We start from the raw sequence: 13,601 nt of genomic DNA, 5'->3' as shown, positions 1-13,601 counted from the left end.
AATAATGGCATGACTTTCAGTACATTCAAAAAATCAGTCGAGGATAGGGGATTTCTAGAGACTGATCATAGTATTCGTGATTGTTTGGTTGAGGCTACGAGTCTCTGAATGCCATATGCTTTATGGAGGTTATCTGTGACGATTTTAATATTTTGTGAACCTACTGATGTTAGAGGCCTTTGGAATGAGTTTTTTACACATATGGTAGAGGATTCTCAAACAACTAACAATGTTGTGGAATCAAACTTAACTAATATGTTATTGAAGGACTTGAACGAACTCTTAAACCGACACGGTAAAAAGATTGAAGATTATGATCTCCCATCTTTACCCCCTAATACAATAGACAGAGGTGCAGTTCCAAGTATCATACAAGAGAAGTTAGCGGTCAATACCCCTAATGAAGATATTGAATCTGTTGCTAAGTTAAATAATGATCAAATGAGTGCATTCAACACCATTATGAATGTAATTATTCAAAAACACAGTAAGGTATTTTTTGTTGATGGTCCAGGAGGAATAGGTAAAACATTCCTTTATAGAACATTAATGGCAAGTTTAATAAGTAGAGGAGAAATTATCTTAGCAACTGCATCATCTGGTATAGCTGCAACATTGTTACCCGGTGGTAGGACTGCACACTCTCGATTTAAGATACCTATTGATATTCAACCGAGTTCCATTTGTGGTATTCAAAAACAAAAAGATCTTGCAAATCTCATTAGAGTTGATGCCGCAATAATTTGGGATGAAGCACCAATGACAAACAAAAATTGTTTAGAAGCCTTAGATCGATCATTACAAGACATTTGTAGCAACAGTGCTCCATTTGGTGGAAAAGTTCTGATCATGGGGGGAGATTTTCGTCAAGTTCTTCCTGTTGTAAGGAAAGGTACTAAGGCACAAATGATTTCAGCGTGTATTGTTCAGTCTCATTTATGGAATCATACCAAGATTTTGCGTTTACGTTAAAGTATGCGATCATTGCATGATCAAGAGTTTGCAGAATTTCTTATTTGCATTGGTGATGATGTTGAACCTACCAAACCAGATGACATGGTGAAGTTACCTTTACATATTGCAATCCCATGGGAATGTGAACATTCCATACAAGTACTTATCCAACATATTTCACCTAATTTAGAATTGCATGGTTGGGATGCCCCATATATGGTACAAAGAGCTATTTTGACACCAACAAATGATGATGTCCAGAAATTGAATGATATGATTATCGATCAGTTTCCAGGAGAAGAACATAATTTGTTATTGTTTGACGAGGTTGAAGGAGATAATCATAATTTATACCAACAAGAATTCTTAAACTCAATTGCACAAGGTAGTTTGCCACCACATATTCTAAAGATAAAAAAGGATGCACCATTGATGTTGTTACGAAATCTAGATCCTAGATATGGATTGTGTAATGGTACATAGTTATTATGTCATGTTTTATTTATGAATATGTTGGATGTGGAAATCTTGACAGGAAGCAACGCAGGAAAACATGCTTTTTTGCCTAGAATTAAAATAAAAACATCTGCAAGTGATGGACTGCCTTTTGTCCTTAGTAGAAACAGTTTCCTGTGCGACTAAGTTTTGCAATTACAATAAATAAATCACAAGGACAAACCATTCCAAATGTTGGAATATATCTTCTACGACATGCTTTTAGTCATGGACAATTATATGTGGCTTTATCCAGGGGTGTTTCACAGACTACAACAAGAGTTTTAACCAGGGAAGGAAAATTGAAAGGAGAAGATGGTGACTACACAAAAAATGTAGTCTACAAACAAATTCTTTTATTTCACCCGTAGGTATTTATTAAGTACATTGAAAAAATTGCTCACACTTTGATTCCCATTTTGGTTACACGACATACCAAGCTTATATTGTATTCTTTATATCATAGATAATAACTAAATATAATTTTCTTTTGCTTTATATACAGCCAAACTAGAACACCGTGAAATCTTTCAATTATGTAAGGAGTTGAGACGAAAGAATGTTGAAACTTGCTTCGACATAAAAGTAAGTTATACTTAATCATTTATTTTATGCTTTTATGTTAGATATAAATGAGGTGATTCTTATTCTCACTATTCTTATGCAATAAATTTTAGATAGCAGACTTTGAAGATAAATGGAACACATGGAAGGATGAACAAAGTATTTCATCCATCGACAAACTCGACAATAAGGTGTATTTACCTTTTCCGTAATACGTATAAAAAATTGTTTCTTGCATGTCATACCCCAAAATTTGCCCGTTAATATTACAAGGCATTTTTCAAGGAACTCCAACTTATTTTTCAAGACATTGACCTTAAAGGAACAAAGACCCAGCTCACAGATGGCCAAATCCAGAAAATGGCCCAGACTGGCATGCTCGCTAGGCGAGCAGCTCCTTCGCCTAGCGAACCCTTCGCTACGCCACTCGCCTAGCGAAGCTTGCGAATACCAGAAAATTCTGGGCTTCATTCTGAGCCCATCAGGTCACAAAAATTATTATAAATAGCAGAGCTTCATTCAGAAAAAGGGGACAGAGGCAGACGGACAGAAACCCTAGCAAGGAAACCCTAACAGAAGCAACACAGCAAACCCTGGAGGCTAACCCAGAGAATTCAGAGCAACCCTAAAGGAAACCCTGAAGGAAACTCACCTGCACCAAGGTTACCTCCGCCCAACTCAATCCGGCGCCAACCCTAAGAGTGACTTGCCAATTCCAGGTTGCAACTCGGTTGCAAACAGGTTTGCATTACTATTACCGCTTTATGTTCTTAACCTGCATGTGGCATTATGATTGAATTTATAAAAATATCTTAAGCTTTGCATGTGAATTTAAGTATGGATGAATATCTTGAACGTTTAACCATGTAATTTCTGTGATGGATGCCATAAGGTGTGAAGCTTTCTGGAATTGTACTGTCATTAAAACCAGAACCCGCAGTCGCTCGCTAGCACATCGCTAAGCGAGCATGTAGCGAGCATTCGCTAAGCCTTCGCTAGGCGAGGCAGGAGCGAACGTGACAGTCGCTGATTTGTCTGTTCTGATCCGTTTTATTCTAACCATGTGTTATTTTTCCTGACATTCCTACCGCTGTGTTTCTTTTGTGGCGTAATTCTCGATTGCACTCTGATTTGGTATTCTGACCTGTTTGCTGAATTTTGTAAGGGTTCACATACTCCCGGAGAAGGTAGCTTGCTAGGTATTCCACTTTATTTATGGGATACCCTTGTGGAGATTCACCTTAATTACCCAATTGATTATATGTGGACCTAATTACCTAATTGATTATAATGTGGACCTAATTACCTAATTGATTACAACTACCTAATTGATTGTAAAATGTTGCCTTTGAATATGTGATCTTGGACCTCTCTTTGTTGCCTTACGGTATTATGGTCATGTCCCGCGAATGTGGGGATACACTTAGCAAAGACCCTTCGATTAAATCATCATGTCCCTATAAAATAAATCATCGTCCCTCGAATGTTGCCTGCGAATATATGATTTTGTCCCTCGGTGACCCGTCGTTGTAGCCTACGGTTAAATGATGATCGTCCCTTCGAATGCTAAGGTATCCTTACAAATGTTGCCTTCAATGACCAATCGATGACCCTTTTACATCCAAAGGATAAAACTACTTACTTCTCAATAGTAAGGACAGTTTTACCCTCATAAGGAATGCCCATAAAGACCTTGGGTGGGTATAACTCTTAATTGCTGGCTCACGACCTAAAACATTTTTTCATACCTCACACTTTGCAAATACTAGAAAATCACCACTTGGTATACATTCGTACTAGAATCATTGCCCAGTTATATTTTTCTAAACCGCTTTCAAAATTAAACGAGATAAATACTTTGTATACATTCGTACAAGAATCATTACAAAGTTAAACTCTCTTTTCAAAGTATTTTTTAAGCAATTCACAAACACTTTTTTCAGACAAACGTAAGTGATCAAGCAATTAAGAGCCCATGGATAACCATGGATACAAAGGGTGCTAACACCTTCCCTTTGTATAATGTACCTCCCGAACCCAAAATCTAATTAAGGTCTTTCCTGTTCTTTTCCATCTTTCCTTATTGGATAAAAGAAAAGTCGGTGGCGACTCTTGCTATCCGCGACATTTGCTTTCCAAAGCAAAAACACACCAAAAGTCAGTTCACCGTATGACAGAACTGGCGACTCTGCTGGGGACTATTAAAGAGAGGTTACCTTAAAAACAAGATCACTTATTTAAATTGTCTGATTTACTTTTAAGGGATTGCTTGGGTATTTTATGCTTGAGTGAAAGATCCTACACCCGGATCTAGTGTACCTTAGGTAAGTAGCAAAAGATTATCGCGACTATCCGGCGTATACTGGAATGGTCAAGATGATGGCTACGGTTAATGTGACACTTTGGATGTCCTGATGTTCCTCATGTTTACTTGAGGAAAAATTTGGCTTCCGCGTGGTGTCATCAAAGCATTAACCAGACCTTTAGAACCCTAATTGACTCATCCTAGCCATTAGAAAGTAGTGAGATAACTGACTTCGGTTCCGACTGGGGTTGGTTGAGACTCGATATTACACTCTTTGAGATTGGACTTTGGGGAAGCTTCGGTCAACCACTTGGTGTTGCACTGAAGTGGACTTAAAGGAAGGTCAATGATTTGAGATCCTTCTAGAACCCGGTTACTATTCTAGGACAGGTTGAACCAACCAAACTTCAGTGGGGAGGGTACTTACCTATGGAACTCATGCAAGCCTTAAAACCTAGGGATGATTGTTGTGTGACTTGTTTGTGCTTGTTGTCTACATAACATCATAACATCATAACATCATAACATCATGGCATTGTACTAACCATTTCAAGGACTTAGGGATTTAACGTTGCTCTGTTTTGTAAGGCTATGGCTCCCAGGAAGACCATCCGGATCAATTTTGTAGCAATCTTTCCTCAACTAAAGGATTTAGTGTCAGAACTTCCTGATCAGGCTCAGTTCCTCAAGAAACATGGTTCTCTCCTCAATTTGGTTACCACTGGTTTCAAAGAAGATATGATGAGAGTTCTATTCCAGTTCTTCGATCCTAAACATCATTGTTTCACTTTCCCAGATTATCAGTTGGTACCCACATTAGAAGAATTCTCCAGGATGCTTGGGATACCTACCCTTGATCAAATACCTTTCAGTGGTTTAGAAAAGAGTCCGAAGTCCGGAAAAGTTGCCGCAACTTTACACATGACAAAGTCCGACATTGAAACTAATTGGGTAACAAGAAGTGGAGTTAAGGGTTTACTTGCCAAGTTTCTGATAAATAAGGCCCGAGAATTCCTAAAAGATATGAATGTCCATGCTTTCGAAGATGTCCTAGCATTACTAATCTATGGCTTGGTGCTATTTCCTAACCCGGATCAATTCATAGACATGAATGCTATTAAGATATTTCTCACTCATAACCCTATGCCTACCTTGCTTGGAGACATTTTGCATTCCCTTCACACCCGTATTATGAAAAGGCAAGGGACTCTCATGTGTTGCATACCTTTATTATCTAGGTGGTTTATTTCGCACCTTCCTCAATCAGTCTTGAAGAATGAGCAGAATTTGAAATGGTCTCAAAGGATAATGTCACTCTCCCATTCAGACATCCGCTGGTGTCCTCATCTCGAAGAAAATGTTATCCTCATTGACCGTTGTGGAGAATTCTCTAACGTACCACTCTTGGGGATGAGGGGAGGTATTACTTATAATCCTGCTTTAGCCCTACGTCAGTTTGGTTGTGCTCGAAGAGATGGTCCACATGAAATAATTATCCAAGGCACTGTGTTCGACTATGACAACGACTCCCAAGGTCTCCGTCAAAGATTTGTGCGAGCTTGGGGCATGGTGAAAAGAAGCGTTTTAGGACAGAAGAACTCTATTCCTATGGAACCTTATCTCAGATGGGTACGCGCAAGAGCTCGTGAACTTGGCATGCCATATCTTGCAGTCGGACCGCTGATTGTTGAACCAGAAGTTGAAGGAGGTACTTCTCAGATCATTCCTTATCCAGATATGCCTACTGATGTTGAAGAGTTGAAGAGATCCTGGATCCAGTTGAGAGAGGAAAGGGATACTTTTGAAGCTCAGTTCTGTGCTGAAAGGAAGAAAGTGTTAGAGCTCACCAGCCAGCTTAATGAGGAACGAAGACTCAATGCATATCTTCGCCCGAAAAGAAGCCGTCCCTGGGAGACTTGAGCTTTTATTGTATTTTATTATTTTTTGTAATAAACGTTGATTAACAAATTATTAATAAAAGTTCCTTTCTTGGTGGTTTATGCAAAGTTAAATTCCAAAAGTCCTTGAAAACATTTCGTACATTGCATAGCATGACATAACATTGCATAACAGGTATTCTAAAGGATCTATGTTCTCACGGTCTTCCTATTGCAAACAGAAAAATGGCTCTCGAACAAACTGTCAAAGATCTCCAGGCTCAAAATGCTCAATTCCAAGAGATGATGCTGAGCTTATCCAAGGGGCAGGAAGAACTGAAGGCTCTCTTGCTCGAGAAGAAGAAAGACAAGAAACCTGTGAGTTACATTAACCCGGGAAGGAGGCTTAAAGGACAGGCTGCAGGAGTCAAGATTAGACTTCCGAAGGATCAAGAAGAGGAGACAGAAAATGATTCGGAAGATGAGAATGCTGATCCTCTCAACCATGAGGACGATGATGAAGATTATGAAAATGAACAGTACTCTACAAAAGATGATAAGTACAAGTTGCTGGAAGAACGTATGTTAGCTATGGAGGGTCAGAAGACGCCCGGTCTGGATTTCGAAAGCTTGGGTCTAGTCTCTGATGTGGTCATTCCTCGCAAGTTCAAGATCCCCACGTTCACTAAATACGATGGGGCATCTTGTCCTCAGATGCATCTGAGAGCTTACGTGAGAAAGATTCAGCCGTATACCACTGATAGGAAACTATGGATCCATTTCTTCCAAGAGAGTCTGTCTGGCACACAGTTGGAGTGGTATTATCAGCTCGAGAGCTCTAACATCCACACCTGGACTAATTTAGCGACAACTTTCTACAAGCACTACCAGTATAATTCTGAATTGGCACCTACTCGGCTACAGTTGCAGAATATGACTATGGGATCTAAAGAGAGCTTCAAAGAATATGCTCAAAAATGGAGAGATTTGGCTGGCAGAGTCAAACCCCCTATGACTGATCGAGAATTAGTGGACATGTTCATGGGTACACTGACTGGTCCATTCTACAGCCATCTACTGGGAAGTTCTTCATCGGGTTTCACTGACCTGATATTGACAGGTGAACGTGTTGAAAGCGGTATTCGAAGCGGAAAGATACAGGCAGCTACCTCCGCAAGCACCAGAAAGACCCATCAGGGAAAGAATGAATCAAATGCTGTGTACGGTGAAAGGGGTCCTAACAAGAAAAATCGTGACCATACCATTGGAGCAGTTACAATTGCAGCACCGCCAGCTCAAAACTTCCAGCACAGACAAGACAGGCCAAGAAGGCAGTTTACCAAGATCAATATGACTTTAGCGCAAGCACTGCAGGGTATGCTAAAGGCAAATTTAATTACCCTCAGAGGTCCTCCTGCCAATCTCAACACTACTTCTCCTCGTTATAATCCCAACGCCAGGTGTGCATATCACTCCGATAGCCCCGGGCATGATACAAACGATTGCTGGTTGTTGAAGAATAAGATTCAGGATATGATCGACGTTGGGGAAATCGAATTTGATCCTCCAGAGACTCCCAATGTCATCACTGCACCTATGCCTAATCATGACAAGACTGTTAATGTTGTGAATGACAATTCTCACATTACTACTGTAGCAGACTTAACATCTCCTCTCCTGATCATCAAGAAGAATTTATTGCAAGCTGGTGTATTTCCAGGTTGTGCTGAAAATTGCGATCTTTGTGTACTCCGACCCAATGATTGCCTGGAATTGAGGAATGGTATCCAACGGCTGATGGACGACCGTACAATTCTATTTGAAAAGATTCCTAAGGTGGAGAACCCTGTTGAAGAAATATCTGTGATTGCTAGGTCCAAAGTTCCAGTGAAGATTACCGCTACTAGAGTACCTGTGAAGATTACTGCTGAGCCCAAGGTAGCTCCCCTAATCATTACTGCACCTGGCCCAGTACCGTATTCCTCAAGCAAAGCCATTCCTTGGAATTATGGAGGTGATGTTTACATCCATGGTGTAAAGCAAGTTGGTAATTCTGCTAATCCTAATGACATTATTGGGACTAGTAAAGTTACTCGAAGTGGAAGGATCTTCTCTCCAGAAATCTCACCTCCCGCCCCTGAAACTCGAGGAAAGGAACCAGTGATCAACCCTTCTCAGTCAAAGACACCGGTCGAAATTACTACTGAAGATGTTGCAAAGCAGGAAGTGGAGGAAATGCTGAAAATCATCCGTAAGAGTGATTTTGATGTGGTAGAACAGCTGGGGCATACTCCGTCTAATATCTCGATGTTATCCTTGTTATTATCTTCTGAATCTCATGCCAAGGCGTTGATTAAATTCTTGAAGACTGCTCATGTACCCCAGGAGACCTCCGTCGATCAGTTCGAAAACTATGTCGCTAACCTGGCTGTTGACAATGGCCTAGGCTTTTCCGATGCTGATCTGACACCAGCAGGAAAGAATCACAATAGAGCTCTGCATATCTCCATTGAGTGTGAGGGGATCACCTTATCTCACGTATTAATCGACAATGGCTCTTCTTTGAATGTGCTGCCGACAGCTGTGCTCGATAAACTTGATTGTAGGAGCATCGAATTGAAACCTAGTGATACGGTGGTGCGTGCGTACGACGGTGCGAAAAGTGTTGTCCATGGTGAAGTGGTTCTCCCTATCAAGATAGGACCTCAAGTCTTCAACACTACCTTTCACGTGATGAACATCCGTCCTGCCTATTCCTGCTTGCTGGGACGCCCTTGGATTCATGGGGCAAGTGCCGTAGCTTCATCTCTCCATCAAAAGCTGAAGTATCCAATAGAGGGTAAGATTGTCACTGTGTGTGGAGAAGAAGAGTATATTGTCAATAGTGTGCAGGCCTTCAGATACGTCGAGATGGATGGCGAATTCTTTGAGACTCCCTCTCAGTCATTTGAAATGGTTCACCCGACCAGTCCTGTCCTTAAGCCAACTTCCCTTGTGCCCGAGGTTATTCATGCCCCTCCTGCTATGATTTCTCTGAAAGATGCTCAAGCCGTGGTTGAAAACGGTGGTCGTACTGGTTGGGGTCAACTGATCAACGTACCGTACAAATCCGACAAGTCTGGTCTGGGGTTTAACTCTGAAAAGATGGTCCAAGATCAAATTAATGCTGTAGAAGATGTTGATAGCGATTGTGACTTGGATAGCTGGATTTTCACAACAACTGGTGACAGACTCAATAATTGGAAGGCTGAAGACACTATCCCGATTTCCTTTAGTCAGGAGTAATTGTTATTGCCTATTTTAATGTTGCAAATTTTTAATTTTTATAATTGAACTTCTTAAAAGCATTGTGTCTATGCCCGGGACACAATAGCTAATTTGTTAAGGGTTTTGTCATCTTCATAAGCATATTCATATTCAATAAATCAATGGACCTTTTTTTTGCATTCAAATATTGCGCTCTTTATCGTTCCTATCATCTTTCGAACAAGCTATGTTTTCTTACACACACTCACGTAACGAATTGCAGATCCATACCCACTCTGGATCCTGTTGATAATATTTCTGCTACTGTTAATTATGACTTCGAAAATCCGATCTACCAAACCGAGGATGGAAGTGAGGAATATTGTGAAGTACCTGAAGAGCTTGCCAGACTAGTACTGCAAGATGAAAAGACTATACAGCCGCATGAAGAATCAATCGAAATTGTAAATCTGGGAACTAAAGTAGACAAGAAAGAAGTCAAAATAGGAGCAGGTTTGGGAAGCAGTGTCAAGGAAAGATTGATTCAGATGTTACATGACTATATTGAGATTTTTGCTTGGTCGTACGAAGACATGTCAGGATTGGATACTGATATAGTAGTGCATCGTTTGCCGATGAAGGAAGATTGTCGTCCTGTTAAACAAAAGGTTCGTCGCATGCGTCCTGAAATGTCCGAGAAGATCAAAGCCGAAGTTATGAAACAGTTCAATGCCGGTTTTCTAGCTGTTACTTCTTATCCTCAATGGGTTGCTAATGTGGTACCAGTGTCGAAGAAGGATGGTAAGGTGCGAATGTGTGTAGATTACAAAGATCTGAATAAAGCGAGTCCCAAAGACGACTTTCCACTTCCGCACATTGATGTTCTGGTAGATAACACCGCTCAACATAAGGTATTCTCCTTCATGGATGGATTCTCGGGTTATAACCAGATCAAGATGGCGCCTGAAGACATGGAGAAAACTACGTTTGTGACGCAATGGGGTACTTTTTGTTACAAAGTAATGCCATTCGGGTTGAAGAACGCCGGGGCAACATACCAGCGTGCTATGGTGGTTTTGTTCCATGATATGATCCATCATGAAATAGAGGTATATGTGGATGACATGATAGCCAGATCTCATACTGAAGAAGAACATCTCGATCATTTATACAAACTGTTTGAGAGGTTGAAGAGGTACAAGTTGAGATTGAACCCGAACAAATGCACCTTTGGAGTAAGATCCGGTAAACTCTTGGGCTTTATTGTCAGCAGTAAAGGAATTGAGGTTGACCCGGCTAAGGTGAGAGCTATTCAAGAAATGCCAGTTCCCCGTACAGATAAAGAAGTCAGAGGTTTCTTGGGACGTTTGAATTACATTGCTCGATTTATCTCCCATTTGACCGCTACTTGCAAACCCATTTTCAAGTTACTGAGGAAAAATCAAGAGATGATATGGAATGATGAATGTCAAGAAGCTTTTGACAAAATCAAGAAGTATCTCCAAGAACCTCCAATTTTGATGCCCCCAGTTGAAGGAAGACCTCTAATCATGTATTTGACCGTGTTAGAAAGTTCAATGGGGTGTGTGTTGGGGCAACATGACGAGTCTGGTCGAAAAGAGCATGCCATATACTACCTTAGCAAAAAGTTTACCGACTGTGAAACAAGATACTCATTGCTCGAGAAAACTTGCTGTGCTTTGGCTTGGGCTGCTCGCCGACTAAGACAGTATATGTTGAATCATACCACTTTATTGATTTCTAAGATGGATCCTATCAAATATATATTTGAGAAACCTGCCCTCTCCGGGAGAATAGCAAGATGGCAGATGATTTTAACAGAGTATGATATTCAGTATACTACCCAGAAAGCAATCAAAGGAAGCGTGCTAGCTGATCATTTGGCTCATCAAGCAGTGGATGATTACCAATCTATGAATTTTGAGTTCCCAGATGAGGATGTCATGCTTGTTACTGATTATAAAGAACCTGGACCGGATGAAGGACCCGAACTGGGATCCTGATGGACTATGGTTTTTGATGGATCTTCTAATGCATTGGGCAATGGTGTTGGTGTTGTAATCATTTCCCCCAAGGGTTGCCATACGCCTTTCACTGCTAGACTATGTTTTGATTGTACCAACAATATGGCCGAGTATGAAGCATGTATTTTGGGACTCAGAGCTGCTATAGACCTGAGAATCAAGTTTTTGAGTGTGTACGGAGACTCAGCCTTGGTAATCAGTCAGATCAAAGGAGCATGGGACACTAAACATCCGAATCTCATCCCTTATCGAGAGCGGGTGTTGGCATTAATCCCATATTTTGAAGAGATTACATTCGAACATATTCCACGAGAGGAGAATCAGTTGGCAGACGTATTGGCTACCATGTCATCTATGTTCAGAGTCAGATGGGACAATGAAGCTCCCATGATCACCATTGAACGATTAGATGAACCAGCATATTGTTATGAACTTAACACTGATAAAGTAGAAGAGAAACCTTGGTTCCACGAAGTAAAAAGATATTTAGAAGCTCAAGAATACCCTGAAGGGGCATCCATCAATGACAGAAAATTTCTGAGGAAGTTCTCTGCTAAATTCTTTTTGAGTAATGGAATATTATACAAACGTAATCATGATTCGACTTTGCTTCGCTGTGTGGATAAAAAGGAAGCAGAAAAGATTATGGAAGACATGCATGACGGTATTTTTGGGACTCATTCTAGTGGACATACGATGGCCAAGAAGATTATGAGATCAGGGTATTATTGGTCTACCATGGAAGCTGATTGCCACCATCACTCCAGAACTTGTCACAAGTGCCAGATCTATGCGGATAAAGTACATGTGCCTCCTGCTCCATTGAACGTGTTGACAACACCTTGGCCCTTTGCAATGTGGGGCATTGATATGATTGGAGAGATTAAACCTAATGCTTCTAATGGACATCGTTTCATCCTCGTTGCTATTGATTACTTTATAAAGTGGGTAGAGGTAGCCTCATTTGCTTCTGTCACCAAGAATGTGGTGGCACGATTCATCAAGAATAATCTCATTTGTCGATACGGCATCCCTGAAAGGGTTATCACTGACAATGGCACTAATTTGAACAATAAGATGATTACTGAACTCTGCACGCAGTTCAAGATAAGACACCATAACTCTTCTCCGTACCGGCCAAAGATGAACGGCACCGTGGAGGCTGTTAATAAGAATATTAAGAAGATTATACAAAAGATGACAGTGATGTACAAAGACTGGCATGAAATGTTACCATTTGCTCTTCATGGTTATCGCACTTCAGTACGAACTTCGACAGGGGCAACTCCCTTCTCTTTAGTCTACGGAATGGAAGCCGTCTTACCTGTGGAAGTTCAGATTCCCTCTCTAAGAATCATGAAAGAGGCAGGTTTAGACGAGGATGAATGGATTCAGACTCGACTCGATCAGATAAATTTGATTGATGAAAAGAGACTTGCGGCTGTTTGTCATGGGCAGATATATCAGAAGCGCATGACCCAGGCATTTAACAAAAAGGTCAGGAGACGGGTGTATCAAAACGGCGACTTGGTGATCAAGCGTATCATTCTACCACAAAGTGATCCCAGGGGTAAATGGACTCCCACATACGAAGGGCCATTTGTAGTTAAGAAGGTATTCTCTGGTGGAGCCATGATACTCGCTACAATGGATGGCGAGGACTTCCCACATCCCGTGAACGCAGACATAGTCAAAAAATACTACGCATAAAAGAGGCCCGCTAGGTCGACATACCTAGGCAAAAGTAAGGGCATCCCGGCGAACCAAAAGGGTTCGGGCAAAAATTAGGGATAAACATGTAAAAATGTACACTCGGCAAGTCGAAAACCTGAAAAGGCGGCTTGGGCAAAAATGGGTATCCTGGTGGACTGAAAACCTGAAAAGGCGGTCCAGGCAAAATTTAGGGATTAAAAGCGTATGACTATGTCCCGTTCTCAGACAGCTTCATCCAAGTTCAAGGGACTGAACAAGCCAATCACTTCTATCCGACAGTAGGAGATGAGATGCTTGAAGACATAATGACAGTGGCAGAGTTAAAATCAATAGGACTTTTTCTTCATAGCTTTTCTTTGTTGTCTCGACGATTTCCTCTTACTAGGATTTCTGTCTCCTTGT

At 40.9% G+C, this 13,601-nt stretch overlaps 1 protein-coding gene across 1 annotated transcript; it reads left to right on the top strand.

Moving 5' to 3' along the window:
• The first annotated feature begins 201 nt into the window (after positions 1-201).
• On the top strand, positions 202-972 carry LOC127080235 (ATP-dependent DNA helicase RRM3). Its single transcript, XM_051020563.1, has one exon. The coding sequence runs from the start codon at positions 202-204 to the stop codon at positions 970-972; it is 771 nt and encodes a 256-aa protein (XP_050876520.1).
• Positions 973-13,601: the final 12,629 nt, after the last annotated feature.

This window comes from Lathyrus oleraceus, chromosome 5 (assembly GCF_024323335.1).
Source record: "Lathyrus oleraceus cultivar Zhongwan6 chromosome 5, CAAS_Psat_ZW6_1.0, whole genome shotgun sequence".
NCBI classification, from domain to species: domain Eukaryota; kingdom Viridiplantae; phylum Streptophyta; class Magnoliopsida; order Fabales; family Fabaceae; genus Lathyrus; species Lathyrus oleraceus.
The sequence above is the reverse complement of the archived record's forward strand: the minus strand, read 5'-3'. Positions and strand labels throughout refer to the sequence as shown.

Excerpts from the sequence above, each read along its gene's own strand:
- LOC127080235 (XM_051020563.1), top strand. The coding sequence starts at position 202 with ATGGTAGAGGATTCTCAAACAACTAACAATGTTGTGGAATCAAACTTA.